At 46.4% G+C, this 24852-nt stretch overlaps 1 protein-coding gene across 1 annotated transcript in view; it reads left to right on the forward strand.

Annotated features, from left to right (window-relative positions):
• The first annotated feature begins 20168 nt into the window (after window positions 1–20168).
• SGPL1 (sphingosine-1-phosphate lyase 1) overlaps window positions 20169–24852 on the forward strand; it is a 29040-nt gene continuing 24356 nt past the window's right edge. The window contains 5 exon segments of the mRNA XM_009812854.2: window positions 20169–20178; window positions 21763–21824; window positions 23018–23086; window positions 23807–23857; window positions 23860–23880. Coding sequence (XP_009811156.2) covers window positions 20169–20178; window positions 21763–21824; window positions 23018–23086; window positions 23807–23857; window positions 23860–23880 — 213 coding nt within the window.

Here is a 24852-nt window from a genome sequence, read left to right on the forward strand (position 1 = left end):
AGCAAGTAGAAAAAAACCCGCTGATAAAATAGGCAGATAGCCCAGAGGGGGAAGCAGGAGATAACAAAGAGTACGTAACGGGCCCTGGGGGTAAATCTTTAGAGTGTGACTCAGTGGAAAAGAGCAAAGAGCAAAGGATGCTGGCTGCACTTCAAGAGTCATACTCCAGAGGGACAGTGTGGCCGCTGCTAACCAGGACATCCCACAGGTCAACTTAGCAGCGAGGATGACTCACCGTGGAGGATATTGCCAAGGGAATCAGGGGATGCTCCATCCTTCGGTAACCTCAAAGCCAGAAGGAAGGTTTTGCTGGAAGACATTCAGCAATGGAAGGATAACCAGGCGAAATTCTTCAGCTCTGCTAAACACAGCAGCTGACGTGATATAAGGACCTATAGCGGCTTTAAATCCCATTTGGTGCCACTCATCTTTTCTACTATGGACCAGAAGCTTGTGAAAGCAAGTCTTGCTGTCTGCCCGTCACAGCCACCTCAGCTCCAGCTCTTTTCCAGCCACTCCAACCTCTTTTCCTTACCACGAGCTCTTGCTGCTGGAAGTGGAGGGCAGCTTGCCCTCCACCAAGCGTTGTGTCGTGCTGTGCTTTGCTCCTCATTTGCAGAGGTCTCTTCTTCCAGCTTCTGCTCGAGGCCCTTCACTCCTGTCCCATATCAGCTTTTCCATGCCCCGTGGTCCTCCGTGGTCCTCTCTGCCTTTGATCTGCAGCTGGTGATAAATCCTGGTCCATCTTTGCTGCCGTGCCTCTCCGGGGTGTCAGAGTCGGGACCGTGTCAGCTCAGCTGTGTGCTGAGGCAGGACCGGGCTCGTGATTCAAGAAGTGTAAAATGACTGCATCAAACCAGTTCTCGGTTTGGCTCAAGCCCATTCATTTTTGTTGCCAGAGGCATTGGCTTAGAGTGGCGAAGGCAGGTTTACAACGCCGCAGGGAAGGGGTTCACAGGGCTCCAGAGACTACGAGTTTGTACATGACAAAGGGATGCATATTGCAGGGGCTCAACATTTTGGATGGGAAAGCTCGAAGCTTGGGTTGGGGAGCAGGATTCCTCCAGCTGCGCCTTTCACCCTGAGTGAGGTGCTCTTTTAAACTTCCCTTTTTCCAAGGAGATTCCCAACAACTCTCAAAATCCTGAAACCACCCCAAAACCCAGGACTTATAAAAGCGATGGAGCAGCCTCCTACTGAATTTAATTGTATTTTTTCTCCTTGTTGCATCCTCTATTTCTCTCTTCCCTTCTAAGCGACCTTCAGCTTGCAAAGCCCCTCATCATGCCCCCCACAGCACCTTTTCCTGCCTTGCCACCTCCTTTTTTGTCATTGCAGCAGTAAAGAAAGCACTGACTCTGCCAACAAGCTCCCTCAGTTCTTCCCTCTAGGAGAGAAAAAACTGAAGATGCGTGAGCAGTTCCCACATAATTGTACTGGTGGCACTCAAAAGTCTCCAAAAGCCCTGAGCCCTTGTTTTTCACTCTTCTGTCTTTGCATGCTGTCACACCCCCAAGCTGGTGCCACCCCAGAGGTGGGACCTGGGGCAGAAGCTCTGTCTCGTGCTCTCCTGTGGATGGGTGAAACCAACCCCTCGCCTTTTGCGAGCTGGGATTTTTTTTATTTTTTTTTTTGCGAGCCGGGATTGCAACAAAAGTCTGGTGTGGGAAGCGAGGCAGCAGGCAGGCAGGACAGGACCTTTTCTGACTGATGATCCACCTTGCTCCACCTAATTGGGGTGCTTCTAATCAGGTTGCTTGTAGCAAACCAAGCTAAAAGCATGATGAAATTTGATGGTGGTGTACCTAGTTTAATTTGCATGGTAATTGCACTTGATTGGGAAACACGCAGGTGACACAGCGGGTCTCAACTGGGACGACGTGGCCTCTGCTGCTGGCAGAAGGTGATGGACCTTCACCTGTCACCAGAAGAGCCCTTCCCAAGATGCTCTCCCCGCTGCACAGTGGGAGACAAGTGACACCTCTGAAACCTGACAACATCTTTCTGCAGTTCAGAGCCATTTCAGCTCAAATAGGCAGGAAAAGTTACCAGATGGAGGAAGGGACCTGGTAGCCCCTGATTTTGCCTTTACAGCCACATGTTTCAAATGTGAAGTCCATGCTCGCTCACAGGGTGACCACTGATGGGTTGTTTGATTATGCAGCAGCTGAGCTGCCGTCCTGCAAAGGTCACCGACAACTCTTTAAAGGCCAATGCTCAAGTATCTAATGGAGAAGCTGAATTGTCCATTCCCTGTCTAAGCTATTGCCTCTCCACCCTGGACCATGCATTTCCTCTCTCCTCCAGGCTGGAGGCGACTCCTCCATGGGAAATGATGGCGATAATGGAAAAACCTTGAAGAAGTGTCTTCTGCAGCCTCTTGGAGGTCCTTGGGAGCAGATGACAATGCTCTCCTCCAAAAGCACGCAGAGTTATCAGAGGTAATTACAGCCATACAACAGATGGTTTCTAAACACCCATTCAGGTGTGCCTGATGGGTGCCTCCTTAGTCTTTTTCCAATTCTTGTGCTTGTAAACCTGTGCAGATTCTCTTCCTGCTAAAAGCTGGGTTTAAACACAGAGGGAACCTTCCCTGCAGTGTCTGTTAGATGGGGAGGAGCACATATGGTCCAGGTGCCCTGCGGTCATATGGGACATACTGGTCGGGAGGACCCTTGGGGTCAGGTGTGCCCAGTGTAAAGCTGAGGGCACTAATGAGCCTTAATGGTCCTAAGGAGCCTCACTTGGGGCCTCCACCCACACCCATGGGCCCAGGAGCGTATTTAAGCTCAGCCTCCAGGTTGGCTTGGTTTGGCCTGTGCTGTTGTAGTCTTGGTACTTGCTCCATGTGCTTCATACCTGCTGTTCCTGGATGGTCCTAAGCTGCTTCATGCCCTTGCTGTGTTGGGGAGTGCTGATGGAGGCTTTTATGAGGACCCAGCCTCAGATGCTTCCAGACAGACTCTGTGGGTGGGGGCACTGCCTGCCCTGGGTCACCCTTGCTCATTCCCCTGTGTTGTATGGGGCCATGGATCCTCCAAGGAGCTGTTATCATTCCCAAAACTTCTACTTCTTCCTCCTGCTTCGCCTTGCACAAGTCTCTGAGGTAGGTGGGATGTATCCTGTGACTCTTTGCTGTGCAATTGTTTTTTGTTGGGCCAGGTATATCGAGCACCTGAGGTCTGACTCTGCCATTAGAGTTCATCATATGATGTAATGAGATATTAGGAGCAGTACTGTGCAGAAGTATTTTTTTTCTACAAGACAAGCAGCTTAGGAGATAATATATATTCCTGCAAAGCAGCCCATCGCCTGCCTTGTGAGCAAGGACAGGAAAGTATCTGACCGGTGCTGGTGTTACCTATTTAAAAAGCAAACAATATTTAAAGACAAGTGAAAAAAACCTCAACCACACTCAGGTAGGAACAATAGATATTGGGCTTTGAAAGGTTTGGAGCTATTTATTTGTGAATCTGTCTTAATTTTTTCATACAGCTCTGGTCTTGGACCAGCCCTTTTAAAGGTAGTTCATGTAAATTGAACATAAGCCAGAAGTGCTTTCCCCTCAGCCTGCATTTTAGGCAATTGCTTCCTAGGGAAAAACTTAGATTGTGCTACCTGGGTGGAGGAAAGCAGTCAACACCAGCGATGAGTTTATGAGACGTATGAAAAGAGCTGCTCACCACCAACCCTGCGGAGAGGTTTGCAACTCCCCTTTGGAAGGCACTGTCTGTGCACTTTGGGCTTTATTGTGTGAAGGTTGCTAGGCTGCATTTCTCAGGGCAGCAGCAAAGCCTGCCTCTCTTTTGTCTTCCTTTTTTCTCCATCCCGCTGTCTGAAATGGGCTGTGAAGTAACCCTGGGGCTTGGCTCCTTATGAGTTGTTGGTTGCTCACCATAGCTACATCCTGGGGGGGGGGGGCTCAATAGATGGGGTTGGGGAGAGAGCCTGAGCACAGCAAAGTGGTAGGAGTTGGGTTTACGTCTCAATCTGGGGTGTCCCGAGGTCTGATAAGCTGAAGAAAAGACTTTGCTGTGTTAATGCACAATGATATTTTGCACAATTGTGGGAAAATAGGGCTGGGATTGACTTCAAGAGGTCGCCTGGCCCATCTCCCTGTGGCCGGCTTTACTGTGACAAATGAATGTCTGTCCTCATTGTAAAGAGCCTCTGCTGATGGAGATTTCTCCGTTTCTATAGAGAATTTATCCCAGTGCTTCACTGCTATAAAGATGTCTCATCTTGCTGCGATTTCACCTTTTTACTTCTAACCCTAGCCCCAGTTGACATGGGAAGTTGTTTCCTCCTTGAAGGTATCTCGTCTGCAACCCTATTTCTTTCCTCTCTCACCTTGGAGGTCCTGTTCTCCAGACCCCTGCTCTTTCCCTACAAACCCTTGGTAACCAGCTGAAATAGAGGGTCCAGTTCCCCCATTAAGGCTCTGGCATTTGCTTGCTCTTCTGCCTTCTGGGAGCTGTGGATGAAGGTCTGGCTTTGCGAAGCCCATCCTGTTCCCTTTGCTCAAGTGACCAATCCTGCAGTTATTTTAATCTCCCTCTGTTGCTCCTGTTTTGGATTTGGGCACTGATGAGGGCTTCCTTTGGCTAGTGTGAAGCACTTGCTGAAATGAAAAATATCTGGGAAACTTTTCCCGTTTTAAGGTTATAATGCTTTCTAGAAGTCCTTGAGATGTGACCATATTTGTTAAAAACCAACAGTGCAAATGCACACACATCTCCCCCTCCTGGCCCCCCATGCTCCATCTTCTTTCTGCATGGTTCATTAGTTTGTAATCTCCACAATTGCTAGGGAAACCTTTCTAATCTTGTCAATTGGCAATGCAACTGCTTTTTAATTTAGTTTTAAAATAGGTTTTTAAGTCAGGCTATGCCTATGCTATTGATTTGAATTCTTGATTTAGTAAGTTGCTGCTTAATAAGGTCTTTGCTACGCTGCTTTAATGCCTTTCTCCAAGGGTCAAAGAATAACATTTACAGGGAGGAAAGAAGTGTTGCCCAGTAGTTGTTTATAAATGTAGTGCATTAAGCTAGGTTTCTTTAAAAGCCATTTGTGTAACTTGCATTCAGTGGAATTAAGGTACTTGAATTACTTTGGAAAAAAGTCCATTTAGGATAGATCCGCACTGTAAAGCATGGACAGAGGCTGTTCACCTGATGTGGACTGGATGGCTGATGTGTCCTTTGATCAATGTAGCACCAATCTCCTCATGAAATGTGTCTGGTCTGAGCTAAGCCTGGAAATATCGAGAAAAAGGCACAGACTGAGCTTTGTGTGCTGTACAAATGAAATCCCACTGATGTGCCTGAAGTGTGGCCCTCCCCAGCAGCTTTTCTTGTAGATAAATTAAAAAAAAAGCTAATAGCTGATGCTCAGTGCTTTGGGATCTAGCTGCATAACTGCGGAGGGGAGGGGCTCTCGTATTGCAGGTCGGGTGGTGGGGTATCACCAGCCTGCAACCAGATTGCTTCTGGTTCTGCTTAAATTTAGTGCAAATAGAAGGATTTTGGAGGTGGTCCAAGTGGGAAGAGTTTAAGAGAACAGAAATCACTGGCACAGGAATTCGTATTTTAATGTTCCTCTTTTTCTTTTAAAATACATATACACACAACATTAACTTTTTAACACAGTGTTTCAGGAGGAAACGCTACAGAAAAAAGATGATAATCCTGCTGCTGTGTCCTCTGATCAATTTTAGTGGCTAGTTTTCATCATTCACATGCTTCATTCTTGTAATCAGATGGTTTCCCAAATGAAGGTCCCTTAAAGTGATCAAGCTTTCAGAAAGTCAAGAGCCTTGCTCTGTCTGAGAGAAATTTTTTTTGATGATGCAGCGATATGTTTTAGAAAATCTTTAGAACATTGTGCACCTTTCCAGCTCTGATGGTAACTACTTACTCTGATTAGTGCCAGGGGAGCAGATTTCTCTTGAGTGAGAGCTTCCAGGAGCTCCTCTGCTCAGCGGATGCCTTTCTGCAAATGCTGGGAGTCATTTCATAGCATCTAGTCCCCAAGACCTAACCAGACTGACATTGGGCTTGCAGAAGTAGGAGTAACTAGAGGACATGAATGTGCACTGACATGAGGCTTTTCAAATCCTTGGCCATTAATTTTCAATGTACATGGTATCATCAGCAATGTCTTTGTTTATATGCTGGGATGTAACTACTACATTACTGAGCATCCTGATGTTAAAAGCAAGATATTCTATTTGTGTAATCTAAGCTGGCTGAAAATACATATATTCTATATATGTAATCTAAGCTGGCGGGATACAAGAGCAGGCTCTGTTAACAAACACCAAAGTGGCCGGAGAAGCCAACACTGGGATCGTCTTCCAGTTGCTCTTAATCTCTGCTGCCACCAGAAGCATCACTGTCTTGCATAGCGAGGATAGCAAATAAAGTCATGGGTGGTCCCAGGGGGGTCTCCCTCTTTAACTGGTATTTAAACTGATCTTCCTCAGACATAAGGAAATCATGGAGGCTTTGCTGGCTCTGATATAATGTGTCTTGTTACTCATCAAACTGCTGCTGTGCTCTGGTGTTGGATGTGGCTCTGAGAAAGCTAGAACTTGCTTAGAATTAAAATGATGCTTGACAGGCCTCAAGTGCAGCTGAAGAATCTTTTGTTTCTCTCTTTGGAAGTGATATGCGAGTTGTGAGGCATTAGACCAAGGCTCCCTGCATTTTTATTTACATTTTTACTATTAAACAAGGGGTTGATAAGATTGACAAGGAAGATATGACTTAGGAGCTTGTTAGACAGCAACCTCTCAACACTCCGGGTGGTTTAAAGAATTGGTAGGGTATGAAGACTGTTTTCCAGTGTAAGATTAGAGGAATCTAATAACATGCTCACTGACATAAAAGTCACTTCTTAAAAGCAATTTATCATTCATTTAAATGCAGGAGCTATAGTGTTTGACAAAACCCCAGCGGAACGATGGAGAATATTCCTGTCTGACTTCTTTCTCTTGTGCCAGCAAGAGCAATCAATCATAGTTAAGGAAGTGTTTTTTCCTCTGTGATCCCCCGTAGTGTGGGGGGAAACAGTATCCAGGGGCATTAATTATTTAATCCGCATTGCTTTCTTCCTCTACATGTGAGGTTTGGGTATCGTGCTGGGGAGTGGGGCCAATATAATTTCTGGGCTGTATATTGGGACTTGGAGCTTGAATGCTTAATTTTTTTTTAAGAGGTTAACACTGGAGACTCGGCTCCCTCTATGGTCAAAAGAGGGAGAGACACCTTCCTTCAGGGGCTCTTTCAGTCCAGATAAGGCTCTTCCAGAGTTGGGTGTTCACTGTTTAGTCTTGCCTCCTTCTAAAATTGTGGTGTAAATCCCACTCAAGGTGGTAAATCTCTCAAGTGTATGAGCTGTGAATCAAATCATGCGCTCGGGCCATTACATCTACTGTGGTGTGACAAAAGGTGCAAAAGCATTTGCAAATGAATGAAGAATAATCAGGACGGGTATGGAAACACTGCTCTGCATTAAAAGACATTAGACCTTGAAATGCCTTTGTATTGCACTGAAAAGCTGGCAAAAAATGGAGATGTTTACAGAGTTAGGCACTCTTGCCTAGAGGCTGCTGGAGGTGTGAGATGAAGCTAATGCAGAGGAACTGCAAGTACGTGGGCTTTTCAGCCAGGAGCCTGTGTGGATTTGCTGCAGTTAGGAGGCTGTGGCTTATCAGACTAGAGGAGCCCCTTAAAGGGATGCAGAGATGGGATTTTAGGTTTGCATCCTCAGTTGCTGAGCACACATGGGTTTGGAGTCTCCAGCTGCCTCTTAGCAGAGCTGTAGGGTGTGATGTGGGCAGCAGTTCCTCCTCCGTTGCTTTGGGGGCTTAAATTATAAAGGTCTGTTTTAGTAGCTTGGTCACCACTGAGCTGCTCTGTTGTGAGGAGGAAAGCAAGGGACACATCTGAAGGTGACGCAGACCATTCATGCTTGGGAAGATCCTACTGCTGCATCTTCTCTATCAGCTGCAGCTAACGCTGCTCAGGCACTTCAGTGAAGTGGGATGAATCCAGGCTGTGGTTTCTGTGCCACACAGACAGTGAGGAGCAATTATATAGTCTTCTCAGGCTAATTCCCACCATGGGGCTGTTGAGTAGTTTGCTGTCATTAGACTTTGGAAGGGGACCATAAGTGCTATTACATGTCTATGCACCAAATATAGTGGTTGCAGCTGTGGCCGTATTATAGGAACAGGTCCCTTATGAGGCTTGGGGATAATAAACTGATACGCATGAGCACATGCAGATGATGACAGAATACAGTTGTCCAAGATGGGGCTTACTGTTATAAATACGGGGCTGTTAGCTGACTTCCAGGTACCCATCTTGCAATCAGCTTTCTGCGGGGTTTCACCATGCTGAGGCTCAATTTGCTGTGCGATATGGGATAGTCACTATTTTATTTCCCTGTTACTGAATATGTTTGGTGTCAGCATGTGGGAGCAAAGAAACAACTATGGAAATTCTTTGGCACATACATGACATTTGAGAGAATTTTGGCCCTGTTTGGTAAAAAGCATGGCTTTTAATTTCTGCTTGCTTGCAAAATGCTGGGATTCTTGTGTTGAAGGGAGAGGTTATTGCTGCTTTCTCCCTTGCCTCCAGAGTGAAGCTAGAAAGTTTTTCACTGACCAGAAGCTCTGAAGAAATCGTGGGAAACCAACTGCGACACTGAAAGAGCACGTTGAAATTGCAAATATTACTACAGCCACTCTGAAGCCAGGACCGCAAGGTACTTGTTGCAGTAATCCAAATCCAGTTGGAAAGGTGCCTCTGGCAGGGAGTAGTACCTCTACCTAGTCCTTGGCAAGCAGGATTTTCTCTGAATTCAAACAGCTGCTCTTGGAAAGGTGTTAGAAGCTGCCTCAGTTGTGGTCTAATGGTCTGGTAACAGCTTGCATTGCTTTCCAGCCTGGACTGAATTTATTCTACCACTGGAGTGCTAAGAAGTTTGTATCCAAGTATTTTAATATTTATTGGGTTCATCTAGTCCAATGGTAAAACTATTGCCATTACACTGGGAATTGTTGTCATCTTGATTTTACAAGTCTGGTTTATTTTGCAACTCCCAAGAACATCACCTGATGTAATATTGAAAAAAAAACCAAACCCCCAAGTTTTCTGGAGTGATGCTGCTGTGTTGCTTGGATGGCTGACCAAAGCCAGTGTGCAGCAGGATATGGTAATTAATGGGATTGCTCCAAATGGCGCTGAATCCTGGTGCTCGGGGTGGTGAAACACTGGCGAAGCGCTTGTGTTGTTAGAAGACAGCTGAAAGTGTGAGGATCTCATCCAAACCTTGTCTGATGTGCCTTTGCATGTAGCCTGTGCTACGCAATTAAACCAGGATGTGATATAGTGATCCCCTAAGGTGTTTTAAGGGCATAGCACTGGAAAGCATCTCAGATGACTTAATCCAGACCTCTGAACTCTTGCAGCTGTGGAAGAAAGTCCAGGGTCAAAACCTGAGCTCTGCCAGCTCCTGGGTGCCTGTAACCTGCTCTGCATTGAGACCCGAGGACCAGCATGGGAGGAGAAAAGGGGATTTGTTAGGTGAAGTTCCCAGGTGCCTTTTTGGTTCTGGGAATGTTTCAGGCCCTATTGCTGCCTTGAAGGGGTGACACAAATAAAGTAGATATGCAAACAAACCCCCTGCTTTGGGTGAGGACTCTTTCGGCTTCCTACACCCAGAGCATCCTCAATAGAGAGGGCAGCAATGTGGTACCAAAGGGCATCTGAGAATGCCAGGGCCTGCCTCCTAGCAGCAATATGATCTTTAATTTTTTTGGTGCTTCTCAGTGCTTGTCTAGAGGCTTTATTGCAGCAGTAGATGTGGTGCTCGATGGTAAAATCACATGCACCCAAATGCACTAGGAAGGCAGTGTGCTTACTCTGATGCCATTTGGTCCATCTTGTGCTTTTGTGCCACTGGTCTTCAATAAATCCAGCGCCTTTGGAAAGAAACGTGTGTCTTGAGGAGGGCAATTGTCAGATTTATAGAGATCAGAGGGAGGCGAAAGCAGACATGAAACCAGGATGGGACTAAGGGCAGAGTCCCAGAGCAATAGCGGTAACAGGAGGGACAGGCTGGGGAGGACCAGAGCGTGGCACTGGGACATGTCTGGAGTGCTGCAATGGGGTGTCACCTCCCAACTGACCCTTAAACACCTCCTCTGTGGGTGCTAACTGGGGCAGGAGGGGGATCGGTGTCCTTTGAGCAGGACCCTCCCCTGGAAAGGAAAGCCTGAACTGTTCCTGCCATAAACATTGGCAGAAATGTCTGGTCTGGGAGTGCTGGGGTCAGCACTTGCAAGAAATCCTCGGGCTGGTCAGAAAATGTGGATGTTGCAATTTGCAACTCGGCATCTTGGATTATTCAAGGAGTTGAATGTTTCCTGTTTTCAGCTTGTGGTAGATGGTGTCTAACACTGACGGCTTTGTACTTGATAGGCTTTTCTCTTTTTTTTTTTTCTGGAAAGGCAGCAAAAATTTTCTTTTGGGGAGCTATGTGTAGGGCTATAAAAACTGGACAGGAAAGGGGGGAAAAAATAATCCCCTATATCTGTTTTTTCTTCTAGAGAACTGCTGCTCTTTGACTGATTTGCCATTTCCCAATCTTGTGCCACAGTAATTAAGCGAAGTCATTTCCTAAGTTTCAAGGGGGGAAATGTTGAAAATGTATTACGCTGTGTTCTTTAACTTCTGTAGAGTTTGTATAAACCCAGAGCTTTGTATTTCTTTCTTAATACATACACAAAATGTATAACATAAATATTTATTTCCAAGTGCTCATATTTCAGCACTGTGAGTAGCTTCTGTCCTGAACAACTTGGAAACAAGAAAAGAAATGGGATTCCTTTTAATTCTACCAATTCCAGTGTAATTTTCTGTAAGATGAGAACCTATGCTGCCTGCCAAATAGAAATACTGTGCAGTTGTTTCAGGAACTGAGCCCATATGTGCACAATATAAAGTTGCGTCAATGAAGACTACAGGAAAGAACTTTGCTAGTGTAGAAAATAGCTACTGTTCTTGATCTGTTTAGTTATAAATCAAATAAATCGACTGGGAAGTTCTAGGTTAACCAGACATCATGGTTTTTTACATAAACCCATGTTAAGCTTTCATTGTGAGGGCCCTTTGAGCTCATTTATTTTTATATTGCTTTTTAAAAGTCTGTTCCTCTGATCTGCATGAGTTTTCTTCTAGTCCTCATCCCTCAAAGGTGTTTTCATGTGTTCAATTTTTACGCACTGTAAATTTTGAAGTTTGTGGTGTACTTTGAGTTGAGGTTTAGAGCATCTGCTCAAGACCAGACTTGCCTCTGTAGGTCTTCAGGGTAAGCTGGGGGCAGAGAGCTCCTGTTGATGACGGTCTAAATAACCACATTTTCCTGGAGCACTCAGGCTGGATGTACTGTACCTGGCTCAGCCTCTGCAGCACGTTGCACCCACGTGCATATTGACATGGCATGCAACATGGCAAACAAATCTTACACGGGTGCTGATGCAGTTTTCCTTGAGGCAGTCTGGGCTGCCCTTATAACAGCATCTCACAGCTGAGTTACCAGCGTCCTGTGTAATATGGATGTGAGCAGTCGGAGCAGAGCACACTGTGCTAAAATACATCATGCTCGGTCTTTGCAAGATCAGGATTATGTTTTTTTGTAAAAGCTTATCAATGGGTGCATGAATTGGGATCCTGTGTGAGGGGTTCTGCCCCAGCAGCTGCTTGGCTGATATCTGTGGGCTTGCACATGTTGTGGCCACCTGCCTGATGTGAGCCATGGAGTGGTGGAAGGGAAAGGGGGTGGAAAATGTTCCTCATTACCATCAATCTCTCCTATCCTCTGCTCCTGCAAGACTTGTACAGAACCACACTAACAAAACAGACTAAATGACAAGAGAAGTGTGATCTGGGCTGTGTTAATATCATGGATGTTTGGATGGAAATATGAATCTTGATCCACATGAACCACTTGTGGGGAACACTACATTTGCTTAATTTTGCTGCTTCTACTTTCTGTTGCTAAATAGTGGTCAGATTCTTTTCTTAAAATGATTCAGCTTTTTAGGAGGTTTTCAGGAGATTACTGGCTTAGCTGATGAATTGCTTACAGACTGCATCTGCTCTGTACTAGTTATGGACACTTTTGTGGGTGTTCAGTGCGGTATTGCTCCTGTTTTTTCATCAGACAGGGGAAAGGACAGGGGAAGTCTGGATGGCATCTCCTCCGTGGGCCTTTCAGGTCCTCCAGACAAGCAAGTGAAGCAGGTCAGTGGATGACTTCCATCCAAACTCAAGCCTCAGCTAAAACAACATTAGCAGGCAAAGCATGTGACTTTAATTTTATTGACTCTGCTTTTATGCTTCGGAAGCATGTTGTCTTGAAATCACACACAACAGCAGCTCCACACCCCTGCTGCACAGCTGTGACCTTCAGATCCTCATGTGAACTTTCTTACGAGCCTTTCTGGCAGGGTTGAGTCCCGGGGCTGTGTGGGTTCCTAGGTTGCATGCTCTGGATTCCTGGCTGTGCAGCACAGAGGGCTTTGCAGTGCAGTGGGGTGGAGGAACCCTTGGAGGTCAGGATCTGCTGACTTGACAGCTACTCGGTGCTCACGGTGTGGCTGGCAGCTGGCTAGCAACTTCCCAGTGATGCAGACTGTGGTCTTTAATCAATCAGCGGGGAATGCACGGAAAGGAAATGAGTCTGGGGCGAGACACAACGTGTACATCGTGATCTATTCTAGGAAGCCAATGTGTTTCTCATTTCCATATCCTACAAGCCATGGCTGGCTGGAGCAGAGATTGTAATTCCTGCCTGTTGCTGAAGCGGGGAGCAATGTTTCTTGTAGAGAGCTTATTGTACCTTCCTTATGTCTGAGAATTATGGCTGGAGGTTTGCTAATGGCTTACCTATTGATTTGTTTCTTAATGTGGCATTGGTGATTATGCTTAGGTAGACAACATTAAACTGCTTGTAAATGGCAAATATGAATGATCCCAAGTCCTATGGAATCAGAGAAAGTAATTCAGTCTCTAAAAGAAGCCCTCTGATCTGATGTAGATCAAGGACCTTAAATCTGCATTAAATCCTGTTACTTCTCCCTGCCTTTTAAAGGTTAGCCCACACCTTCTCTTCAGCACTGCCAGATCTAGGCAAAATGGGGTTGAATAGGCGGAGCTGTTACTACCTTAACTACATCAAGAATGCAATATCCCTTTAAAATCCTCACCAAAGATATTTAAATCTTCTTTCCTCTCTGCCTTGTGAGGTTGTCTCACCAATGCATGTTGAAGCCAGGGTGCTGCTGACACCTGAACCAAGAGGCACTGGCTTGCGCTGCTCAATCGCAGCTTCTTTTGTTCCCCTCTGCCAACCGGCTGCTGCTTGCTTGCAGGAGTGAGTGGCCTGCGTCAGGGTCGAGAGAATAAAGAGGGGTTTGTTCCATTCAGAAAATTATAATAATCTCATCTTTTCATTACTTTGTGGAAAGAGGGAAAAGCACTCCTTTTTTTCATACTCGACTGCTTTCAGACTGACTTTTTGCATCAGTCCTGCTGGATTGGTCTCAATGATGTTTTTTCCCTTATAAGTATATAACCTGTAATATCCACACACAGCCCTGCTGACAGAGAGGGTCTCAGAGCATTGCAGAACCAGGACTTGTTTTTTCTTTTCAGCCCCTTTCCCAAGACAGCCTTCAAAGGAGGGTACAAGAGCTCTGTTTTAGCATGGGCAATGCTGGCAGCCATCTCGGTTGGCAGAGTGGAGGTGGCCAGACTTGTGGCTTTGCAGAAGAGGTCCTCTTGGCATTGCTGGGAGGCTGCAAGTGATAAGTGATCATCCTCCAGCAAACCCTGGCCTTACTCTGCACCAGGCTCTAGGTCAGCTCAGGCCATGCAAGCAGCCTGGCTGCTGTGCTCCTCAGCCCCAGGCTCCCCTTCCCAGCCCTTCTAGGGGCTGGCAGCAGTGGAGATGGATGGAGAGCAGGCCTGGGAGCTCAGGTGACGGCCGGCTGCTCTTGGGAAGGCAACTCCCTTCTCTGTGCGAGAGCAGCTGCTTTGGCACAGCCACAACACTAATCCTGCCGCCTGCAAGGAGAAGCCAAGGTACTTTCATTTTTTTTTACCTGAATAGTGGCAACAGTAATTTCTGCCTGGGTTGTGGAGGAGCTGTGTGATGGACCAGAGAAAAATGGAAACCCTGGTTTAAATGAATGTGGAAAACCTAATCTCTATGGAGCAAGTCTCCCAGTTTCAAGTTAGGTTCTTAAACTCAGATGTAAAGCTGTGAAGAAGCTGTGGTTTTTTTGTTGTAACGTGCTTTGGAGAAGTGACTCTGGCTTTTGAGGCTTGTGAGTTGTTACTGCTCTAAAGGAAAGGCTGTTGCACAACCTCAGCTCCCTAATGGCTGCAAACCTTCCTCCAGTTCTCAGCCTAAATGGGTTCAGGGCCAACCTGCATCCATTTGTTCTCAGGCCAGCATTGTCCTTTCACTCAAAGAGCTCTTCTTCCTCCCCCACCCATGTATTTATACATGTATATACGTATATATTTACAGTATTCCTCTCTAGCTGTGCTTTTAGCCAGATTAAACAAACCAAGCTCTTGGTTTCCTGGCATTATGTGAAGGTGTGTGTAAAGACTAGCAAGGCTTGCAATGATGCATCCTAAGAGGTTTTTTCAGGGTTGAAGGAACAAATAAAACTTCCTCTCAACCCCTTGAGAGCAAAATGTTACTTAGACATAAATGTTTTTTAAGGATATTTTCCAAATAGCAACATTTTTTCTGGGAGTTTGGGGGCCTCGGTGCTTATTGCAGAGATTTTTTTTGATCAGAAAACACAGCACTTTCGGGGGTTGTCTCAGATGCTTTCTTGCTTGGCAAGCGCATGGGAAGAAGACCTACTTTGAGACTGATATGGATTAGTAACAGATCTGGTTGTTCCCTTTTCTGCTAAAAAGAACATCTGATATCTAGGAATACTTCTAAAAACAATCCCACGAGGGCAATTTTCTTGAGATAAAAGTACTGTCTGGTGACTTATGTAAGATGCCATCTTCTGTGAGGAGACAGCTTGGATGGCATGGTGACAGCCGACGAAAACAGTCACCACTTGTAAAGACAGCACAGAGTTAAATATTTGTACTAACTACAAATGCCAAGGGGTGATGCTTGTATACCCATTTCAAAACACTGTAAAAACAAAAGCATGCAGGTCAAATGCAATCATTGAAAAAGCCACACCTGAATCTGTGCAAGAGAATGTATGGATTTATACGTTTTAAAACCAAGATGTGTTCTGGAGCAAGTAACCAGAAATCTGCAGTTTTACTTTTAATGCACCTTATGTCTTAATAGGTTTGGAAGCTTGCAACAAAAGGTGTGTCTCAAACAATTTGTTATGGATACAAGAGGCATCGAATAACTGCAGGTTTCGATTCAACTCTGGCAAAGACCGCAATGATGATTTAATAACTGGTTTGAGTGTGGGCTTCAGACCTTGCCCTCCAAGAGCTCCTGTGTAGGCCCAGGTGAAGATGAGCACTTGTTCCTGCTGCCATCTCCAAGGAGAGGGGCACTTGCTCAAGATAGTGCAGCACCCTGCGACACACTGACCTGCAGTTGGTCCACGCATTAATTTTTGGGCTGGAAACGAGGCAAATGCTGCTGTGGTATTGTCAAATTCACACCACTTGCTGGCAACCAGAGCATCCACTTGTGTGTTTGCCCTCAAAACACAACCCTACCTGAAGTCAGGCTGCACAAGGAGCTACTGATTTGAAATGTTTCCCTTTCTGTTTTGCCATTGCCCATCTCTCCCTCTTTCCAGGTTCCCCAGAGGCAGCCTCCCACCCTTGGGGCGTGGAGCTGTGAAACATTGCATGGCTACCTCCCGCTTTGCAAACGGGATGCTATGCAACTGGAAGCATCCTATGAGGAGCGACTAAGGACTCTGGGTTTGTTTAGCATGGAGAAAAGCAGGCTGAGGGGCAACCTCGTTGCTCTCTACAGCTTCCAGAGGAGGGGAAGTGGAGATGGAAGTGCTGACCTCTTCTCCCTGGTATCCAGGGGTAGGATGTGTGGGAATAGTTCAAAGCGGAGCCAGGAGGAGAGTTTAGACTGGACATTAAGAAGCATTTCTTTACCAAGAGGGTGGTCAAACCCTGGAAGAGGCTTCCTAGAGAGGTGGTCGATGCCCTGAGTGTGTCAGTGTTTGAGGCATTTGGACAATGCCCTTAATAACATGCTTTAACTTTTGGTCAGCCCTGAAGTGGTCAGGCAGTTTGATGATCGTTGTAGGTTCCCTTCTAGCTGGAACTATTTTGTAACACGATTTCTTCTAAATGTTGCTTCTCACAACTCTAAATGCCCTTTGGATGTTTGTCCTGGATGCCTAAAAATCGCTGTGCTCGCAGGAGGCTGGTCCTGAACAACATTCTGCTTGTTGCGCTTGAAACCCAGCACCCAACCTTTGTCTTGGGGGGGGGTCACACCCGACCCACCCAGAACAGTCCAATGCCGTATTGACCAGTAGCTTTATGTTATTGACCGTTGCCTTACGTTTTGCCTGGAATGAGAGCTTTTTGGAAGAAAGTGCAGGAACTGTGCATCTGACAAATGTTTCATAAAACCGATGGTGGGGCTTAAGAGCAACTGGATGCTGGAATAACCTCTGAATAAAATTTCTCATCAGCTTCAGCTGATCTGGTGTTAACCAAGTGTTTGTGGTGCATGAGGATGACTCCGGTGATGCAGAGCTCTGGAAGCAAGGGGCTCCCCTGGGGTTTTGCAGCAGCTGATTAGATGCAAGCTCTGAGATCTGCTTGCTCATTAATTCCCTAAATTGTCATTATCGGGAGCTCCTCTCCCTGTGGAAGTTTCCCTGGTCGTCGTGGTGTGAGGGGGCAGTTCCTCAGACCCGGGCTGTCAAGGCCGGGCAGGGATCAGAACGAGTTTATAAACCCCTCTCTCTCCTTTTTCAGGCTTTTAACAAAAAAACCTGCGTTTTCCCATGCTCCAGCGCCGACTCTGCGGCCCATATGTTGAGGGAACCGCCTCAAATTAGGCCTCGCCCGCCGCCCTCCCTCCCGCCCGCTGCTTCCCGCTCCTCCCTTTCGGCGGGCGCGCGCGCAGCCGGCGGCGCGCCCAGCAGGGGGCGCCGTCGTGAGGGCGCGGCGGGGAGGTGCCGGGTAATCTCAGTGCCGGGGCGGGGAGGAGCGGGGCCGCGCCGGGACCCGGCGAAGCTGAGGAGGAGGTGGTGGTGGCGGCAGCAGAAGTCAGCGGCGATGGTGAGCGGGGAGTGTGGGGTGGTGGGTCCCTGACTCGGCCGGTGTACGGAGGGGTGAGAGATAGGGGTGTCCCGGTGAGAGGCCTGCGCTGTCCCGGCCCTGAGGCAGGGAGGCCGGGGCCTGGTCTGGCGGGGGGCTCTCAGGGGCCTTGCCCGGCCGCCGGCGGGGGCGCGGGGGGGGGGGATCCGGCGGGAGGGGGCCGACGGCCCCCTCCCGCCGGATCCCCCCCCCCCCGCGCCCCCGCCGGCGGCCGGGCAAGGCCCATGCTGTGCCCCTAAACGAAGGGGGAATCACTCTTGCAGGCCTGCTAGCCGTGCAGCGCTTTCCTCGCCTCCCACAGGTGTCTAGTTTCAGGGTAGGGAGAGTTAGAAATGGTATTTTCTGCTGGCTCTGTGGGTTTGTTTCAGCGGGGTGGGGTAGAAATGATATTTTCCGCTTGCTCTGGGTTTTGGTGAAGGCGCCTTTAGTGTCTGCTAAAAGTTATCTGGCTAATAGAGACTCTGTTTACTTATTTATTGTGGGGGCTTCTTTTTTTTGGCTAGAAGTAGTGGAGAAGCAAACTCTTCAGTTGCAGCTGGGTTTGCTTGAAATATAGCTAGCACTGGCACGTAGTGGTATGGCATGTGTTTTCTGAGTCCTCAGACCTGGAAGGGGTGCTGTCTTTTTTTTTCTTTCCCCCCAGGAAGGTGCCTGAAATCATGGCTGCTACTACAATTGATGAAGGAGCATCATCTCTGTCTGACTGCCTTTTCCCACTCGGTCACGAGGAGTGGCTGTCGGTGCCCAAACACTCAAGTGCCGCTTCCCCTTCCCACTCTGGCGTGGAGTTGTGCCCAGCCAGTGTGTCACCACCTCTGTGTGGGAGCAAAGGCAGGCCTTGCTTCTGTCAGTGTGCGTAGCCTTGGACAGCATCGAGAGCCTGCACGGCTTGTGTTTCGGTTGCTTTCAGCTGCCAAAACTTAGCTCTTTTGGAACTGAGTAAATACTGCGCACCTTGTGCACGATGTGGTCTAGACTGGCCTGGGGTTGCTGGAAGCGTGCTGTGTGGTCAGGCTGTTCTCACCTTAGCCTCTCTATGCCGTGGCTTTGCGGAGAAAACAGCTACTTACTGTGTCTGGAAGACCTGTGCAGGTTTGCTGTTTTATTCATTAGACTAGACAGCAGCTTTTGCACAGGGTTCCTGGCTTCTGGAAAGCTAATGAAGTTGGCTGTATACTCAGGGGCTGAAGCTTTCTCTAGAGTAAACGCTGGTATATGGCAGTTTTCCTAAATTGTGGTTTATATCTGCGATCCTCCCTGTGACCTTATCAAGAGGGACTGTGAGGCACTGGAAGTTCTCTTACCTAGATGAAGAAAAATCTTGCTTTTCCCATGTGCTGCGCACTTTTAGCTTACTAAGTGCAGTTTTCCGCTCTCTTGCTAGCCTTACAAGTTATAGATGAATTGCTAACCGAGCAGGGGAGGATCTGCTGAGGTGATGCCTTGCACCTTGCTTTTGATTTCTCCAGCGCATGCTTCCACTGTTTGGTGGTGTTAAACCTAATCACGGCGTTTACTGTGTATATGCGGTTTAATTGGTGTGGCAGTGATCAAAAACCTTGCTGTGACTGTCTTGGCAAAAGGGATTCAGTAGAGCCTACTTCTGTGAATACAGATTTTGAGGTGCTGCTTACCTCTTCTGCCAAACGCATGGTTCTGGCAATAAAAAGGCATAGTTTCAATCTGATCGCCTCTTGCACCAGCTGTCTCCCACCGCAGACCCCAGGGTGCAGTGAGCATTGTTTCAGAAAGCCTGATCTGTTCACACTCTTTGGTTGTTGGTAACGGAGTGATGTGGTTTTGACCTAGAACTACTGCTCTCATTCCCTGCATCCCAGGCAGTCAAAGACATTCCCTTTCAAGTATTAGCAGGCCTTCCTTCTAGAGTTTTAGTGCTGAAATCTCTTTATGTACTGGCTAAACAGCTGTGGCCCTTTACTGGTTAGGGTAGCCATAGGGGCTTTGAATTATGTTTAGTACTGTCCTTAGAGCGTGATGTGTAACTGAGATTTGGATTCTGTTGATTGATGTTGTAGTAGCAGGTGCGTTGGTCTCTTTGCAGCGGGCTGTGGTGACTGTGGTAAGATTTTCTTTATTCTTTGTTGGGAAAGATTTGCATTTCTAGAAATTTGCAGGTAAAAGTCACTTGGAAGCCCCTGTGTTCTGAGCGTTTCTGTTTCCATTGCCCCTCTTAGCTCATCGAGATCCATCCATGCCATGTATCAGGAAGGGCATGTGACTAGGTATGGCAGGGGCCGAAGGGTTTTGTGTGTTGGTGTTGATAAGATAGTCTTGAGGATCCTGCACTGTGGTCAAAGTTGCCCAAGAAGAGGTCCCTTAATGTATAATAGTGGCATTCAGTTTGTGCTGATACTAGGGGTTTTGTCGGAGGCTTGCATAACCCTGCTAGGAAGCTGTGCCAGGTCTTGGGACTGCCTTTGTTTGAGGATGCCTGTTCCCAGAACAATTGCCATGCTATCATCTCCTTTCAGACAGCTCCCGCCAAGACTTTATCTTTTAATGTTGCGTGTACCTCTGCGTGGCACTGAGCTACTCACAAAATGTTTCAAATAAATACCCATTTTGTTCTCCAGAAGGCATGCAGAAAGGACTGCGTGATCCGCATCTGAGAGGATGCCGGGTGGAGGAACGAACAAATGTGTCCAGATGAGTCCCAGCACACAGGGGACTGAGCGCTTCTTTTATCCTAATGCTGGTGCTGGGAGAAGGTGTTTCCTTGCAGAAGCTGCACCTTCTTGGAGCCGGTGACCCATGATGAGATCCGTCATGGGTTCACGTAGGGCATCTATCAAGTGAATCCTGTCTCTCATGAGATTTGAGACCCGTGTTACCTGGGGCGTGCCTAGATGTGTGCAGAGACTTTGCTTTTATAAAATTGGTTTGTTGTAGTAAGCAAAGTGAACAATAGGTAACAACATCTTATGTGTGTTTTGGGTTAAATGAAATTTGAAATTGCACCTAATTTTGAAAGCCCTTTGGGCTCTCGTGAAACCACATGTTTTTTGAGCCTCAAATTAGCCTTTTTTCGTCTTGTTTTGATAGTTTTATGTTCCTTCTCTGTAGTGGAAGCTGGGATGCTGCTGGTCTTACTCTGAGTTGCTGCCTTGTTTGTTTTTGTGCTGAAGCTATAATTAGCCATTGTCTAGCCACTCCCCTTGAATTCTCAGGGCTGGTGGGATAGTACATATATGTTCATTTTGCATACACTCTATATGGTGAAAAAAAAAATTGCCAACCCTTTGGAAAAAAAAGGTTTCAGTATGGCAGTGGTAGAAATAAATGCAACACAAGAAGCTGGTGGTACCAGGGAGCAGTGGTAAGATGAGCGTGACCTGAATGTGTTTTTCTTTCACGCAGTTCACTCCATATGTCTAAAGGTTCGTTGATTCTTTATTTCTGAGAGATCCTGTGTCTGGTATCACTCAGTGTGCCCACATCCGTTGGTGAGGGGGGCAGCAGGCAGTCCAAACCTTCAGCTATAATTAGGAGCTGACTAACAAATATTCTCTGCCTGGTGCTTACGTAAAGATATTTGTCACGCTGGGGGTGGCAGGGAGGGACGGAGGAGCAGATTCATTACTGGGGTGCGAATCAAAACACTGCAGGCGCATGCAACAGCTAGCACCCTCCAAGGCTGAGGTGGCATTGCTCAATCCCAGTCCCTGGCTCTCCGGTAGGAAGCTGGCTGGCTGAAGGCTGCAAGTCCGGTACTCACCTGTGGCTAGGCCAGTTACGCTGCGTAGTTACGCTGGTCAGATGCTCCTTTTGTGGCCGGAGCCTGTACAGGCAACGAGGTGTCAGCTAAGGCGTGGCTAATTAAGGTCTTCCTTCTTCTTAGGAGCAGAATAAATAAAGGAAGCTGCTGTGTCGTTGGTGGTTTTGTGCGGTTTGTTTTCAGTCAGGAAGCCTTCTCCTGGGAAAAACTTGTTACATAGGAGTACAGTCCTTAATTACAGCGGCAATACCTGTATTCCGCACGTTACCCTAATCAGAGTTGACCTAGCTCGTGCAGTCGCTATGAGCAATCTCCCTCTGCCTTGATTTACTACGTGCTGAGTTGTGCGACACATTGGCTCTGATGAAGTGAGGAAAGGCAAATGGCAAACACAAACATTAAGGTTTGGGCACAGGGAGGTTGTCAGAGGGTCCCTGGTTTGGGAAAATGTGTGGGTTCAGGTGGAAGCTGAGGATGTGGTTTGATCTTAGCAGTTCCTACTCATGCAGTGAGCCTAAGACTTGTGCTATTGCTTAAAATAAACTTGCCTTGAAAAGCTACTTTCATTCTGTGGCCCACTTTAAATGCTCTCTTGGGGGAAGGAAGATTCTGCTGATAAAACCTTTTTTTCTACTCTTTCCACAGGTAAACGTCAATGGTGCTTCCGCCTTACAGTGTCAGAAACAGGAGGCACTCATAACAAAAGTGTGAGGCCCTTCGGTTTATTGCCTTTCTGTTTCTCTCTTTTTTTTTTAAGGCTTATTTGAGTTCTAAAACTCGCAGCCGAGGAAGTGCTGTTCTGGCAAAACTGCAAAATGTGCTCTCGTTAGCTTTGGCATTTTTTTCCCCCCTCTTTTCTATCATCTGGGACAGAAGAGCATTACTGCAGTTAATTTGTCCTCTTTTGTAGTGGCGTAAGTGCTATCCCTGGAACCAGCTCAGCTAGCTAATGGCTTTTAGAAATGAAGGTACTAAGGAAGTATTCCTAATCTGTGGAGCTAAAAATTCGATATGTAAACTGCTTGGGTTGCTGAGTGCATTAATATTGGTACAAATGAATACTGCAAGTCCTAATGATAGCAATTAGTATTTTATCTGATACCTGGGTCTGTCTTAATGCTCTGAGAATTAAAAACAAATCTTCCAGTGGAGATTTTTCCCCTGTGCTTTTTACTGTCCTCATAAGTCAGGCTTTTAAACTGCTTCTAAAATAATCCTGTGTCTTGTGAAGCTTTTGTGGAGGGAAGGTTCTCTTAAGGAGATAAAACCAGCTTATCTACTCTCTTGTAATGGGAAGGGAAACCTTTGGTTTTTTGATGCCTTCACAAATAAGCAGGTTATTGTCTTACATGAAATTCTGTAGATAGGCTTAAAATCAGGCCAGCTTGTTGTCTTTAGCCCAGCTGGGGTAGTGGTAATAGCAGGCAAATGGATGCTGTAATCCTGCAAAGCTGGAAGTTCATCCCTTCTTATCGCATGTGATGAACATTTCTTTTGGCTGAGGTTGCTTGGGAAAAAAACACCCCTGTTTCTTACTCTGTTATGGGCAGCTCCTGCAGGGGAAGGGATTCAAATGGCTTGGCTTGATTGTAGGCAATATATTTATTACCCCTGCCTCCTCCCCGTAAAATAAGGAAGCGATGTAGGGCTGCAGCAGTGAGGCTGCAATCACATGTTGTTGGGTTGCATTTGAATGCAACCTTCTAATGCCCTCTAGTTTCTCTAGGTTTAAGTTAGTAATTTGCAGAGTAGAGGTCTCATATCTTGCTGGATACTTTGGGGCAAAGAGGTGCTTTAAAAACACTGAGTGCATAGTTAGCCAGGGAGCTGAGAAATTGTATTTCATTGCTAACTCATGTTCTGTGCCAATTTTCACTGTTTTTTTAATCCCTCTTTTTAGTATCCTCCCAAATTGATCAATCTCATCCTTCAAACTCTTCTAAGTATGAAATGCCTGAAGAAGGAGAAAGTGAGAAATACAGAGAAAACTTTACCCTGTCAAACTGTATTCTTTTGTGGAGTGATCTCAGATTGTTTTTTAAAGCAAGAAAGGGAAGGAAATTCTTCAATGGCTTAGAATTAACATCATGAAAGTCTTCTCTTACTTGCCCAAAGCTTGGATGTACTGTTGAGTTACCATACATCAGTGCTGGCATGCATGCTTCTAGCTTGGGGTAAACTTAGGGTGAAATATTTTGTCTTGCATTTCAGTAATGGAAAAGTGACCGAGGCGGAGGCACAATGCCTTGTATATGAGGTAGGCTAAGAGCAGAAAGGTGGTTGTTGCTCATTCATCTGTGATGCCTTTGTTAATGCACCTGAACCTTTTTTGCTGGTAATCTGGCTGAGAAAATGCCTTCGTGCAGCAGCATGGTGGGGTTGCTGTGGTGTCATGCGTTGCAGACATCCCATCTGCACTTTGCTTGGCATCACCTGAAGTTCAGAGTCGGGCAGTCTGAATTTACAGACCAGACTGTTGTTTTGATGGGCTCTTGGAAAAGAGAGGACAGAAGGGCTTTTCTGAGGGTTTGCTTATCCCTGTGATAGGATGCAAGATTTGACACTGGTAGTAGTTGCATCTAGAAAAATGCTTCTTTTTCTCTCCCATCCCAGTAGAGAGCTGATGTGCTGCAGAACACAGTGGTTTCAGTGAGGAGTGTGTGATTTGACAAGATGTGCAGTCAGCTAGGGTCTTCTGTGCAAAGCTTTTTCCAAGAGTGAGATCAATCTCTTGCCAGATTCATTTATTTTAACTTGGCCATTGTCTTAAGTGACTGATGCCTAGAAGGTCGTGTTCCGTTTTGATTTTGGGCTTATAGCTTCAGGAAAAAAGCACAACCCGCTTTATATTTGATGCTGCAGCATTTTCTTGCCATCAGTTGAGAACAGCTGTTGAAATACCAGCACATTAGTGGCTCAATTTCCGTCCTTTAAGTGCAGTTTCAAAACTGGATGATATCCCGGCATTAGCTCCTAGGCAATGAACCAAAGTTGCCATTGTTGGTTAAACACACCTTTCCAGGGATTTTTCAGAGAAGAAAGCTCGGTGGTACTTAAGTACCGCCTCCCGTTAGTTGAAAAAGGTAGCTCTTCCCTTAAATTCTAGGGTTAAATCAGCTTTGTGGTGACTGGATTGGAGGTCTGGGCATTAGCTAGGACATTGCCTAATTGCAGAGGTTTATGTGGCTGTCTTGTTTTCAAGGCTGAAGTAGCTGGTATATTTTGAAATTGCCCTTTGCCAAGTGGATGGGTGCTAATTTGATTTGTCATAGCTGAGTGCTGCTCCTTATGAGGGGACCTGGTTTTGCCCAGTTCAGTCTGTGTCCTTCAGCCCATGCTGGGACATGGGGTGATATTAGTCCTCTGCGATGGGTTGACATTGTTGTTTTGCTGGAATTTTCTAGCTTTCTGTTTGGGTTGCTTAAATATTTTTAAACTCTCTTGCATTATATGCATTTTACTGCTTTTCCAAAGCAGTGAATATTCATTAGTGGGTTTTTTTTGTAAGGAATCTTGCCTTTTTCCATTGATTATCTGGAAGATCTTGGCTTTTTTAGGCAGTTTGTAACCTCTCCAGTTGTATTGAAATGATGTTACCCCTAAATGTGACCTAAAAAACATATTAAATGCTGCTTCTGTTGTTGACTTGACCCAGAAGGTGAGATCTGTAAAAGGTGCTGAGAAGGGAAGTTTTAGCAGCTTTTAATTTAGTGGTTTATTTATATCCACCTTTGC

This window comes from Gavia stellata, chromosome 9, assembly GCF_030936135.1.
Source record: "Gavia stellata isolate bGavSte3 chromosome 9, bGavSte3.hap2, whole genome shotgun sequence".
NCBI classification, from domain to species: Eukaryota; Metazoa; Chordata; class Aves; order Gaviiformes; family Gaviidae; genus Gavia; species Gavia stellata.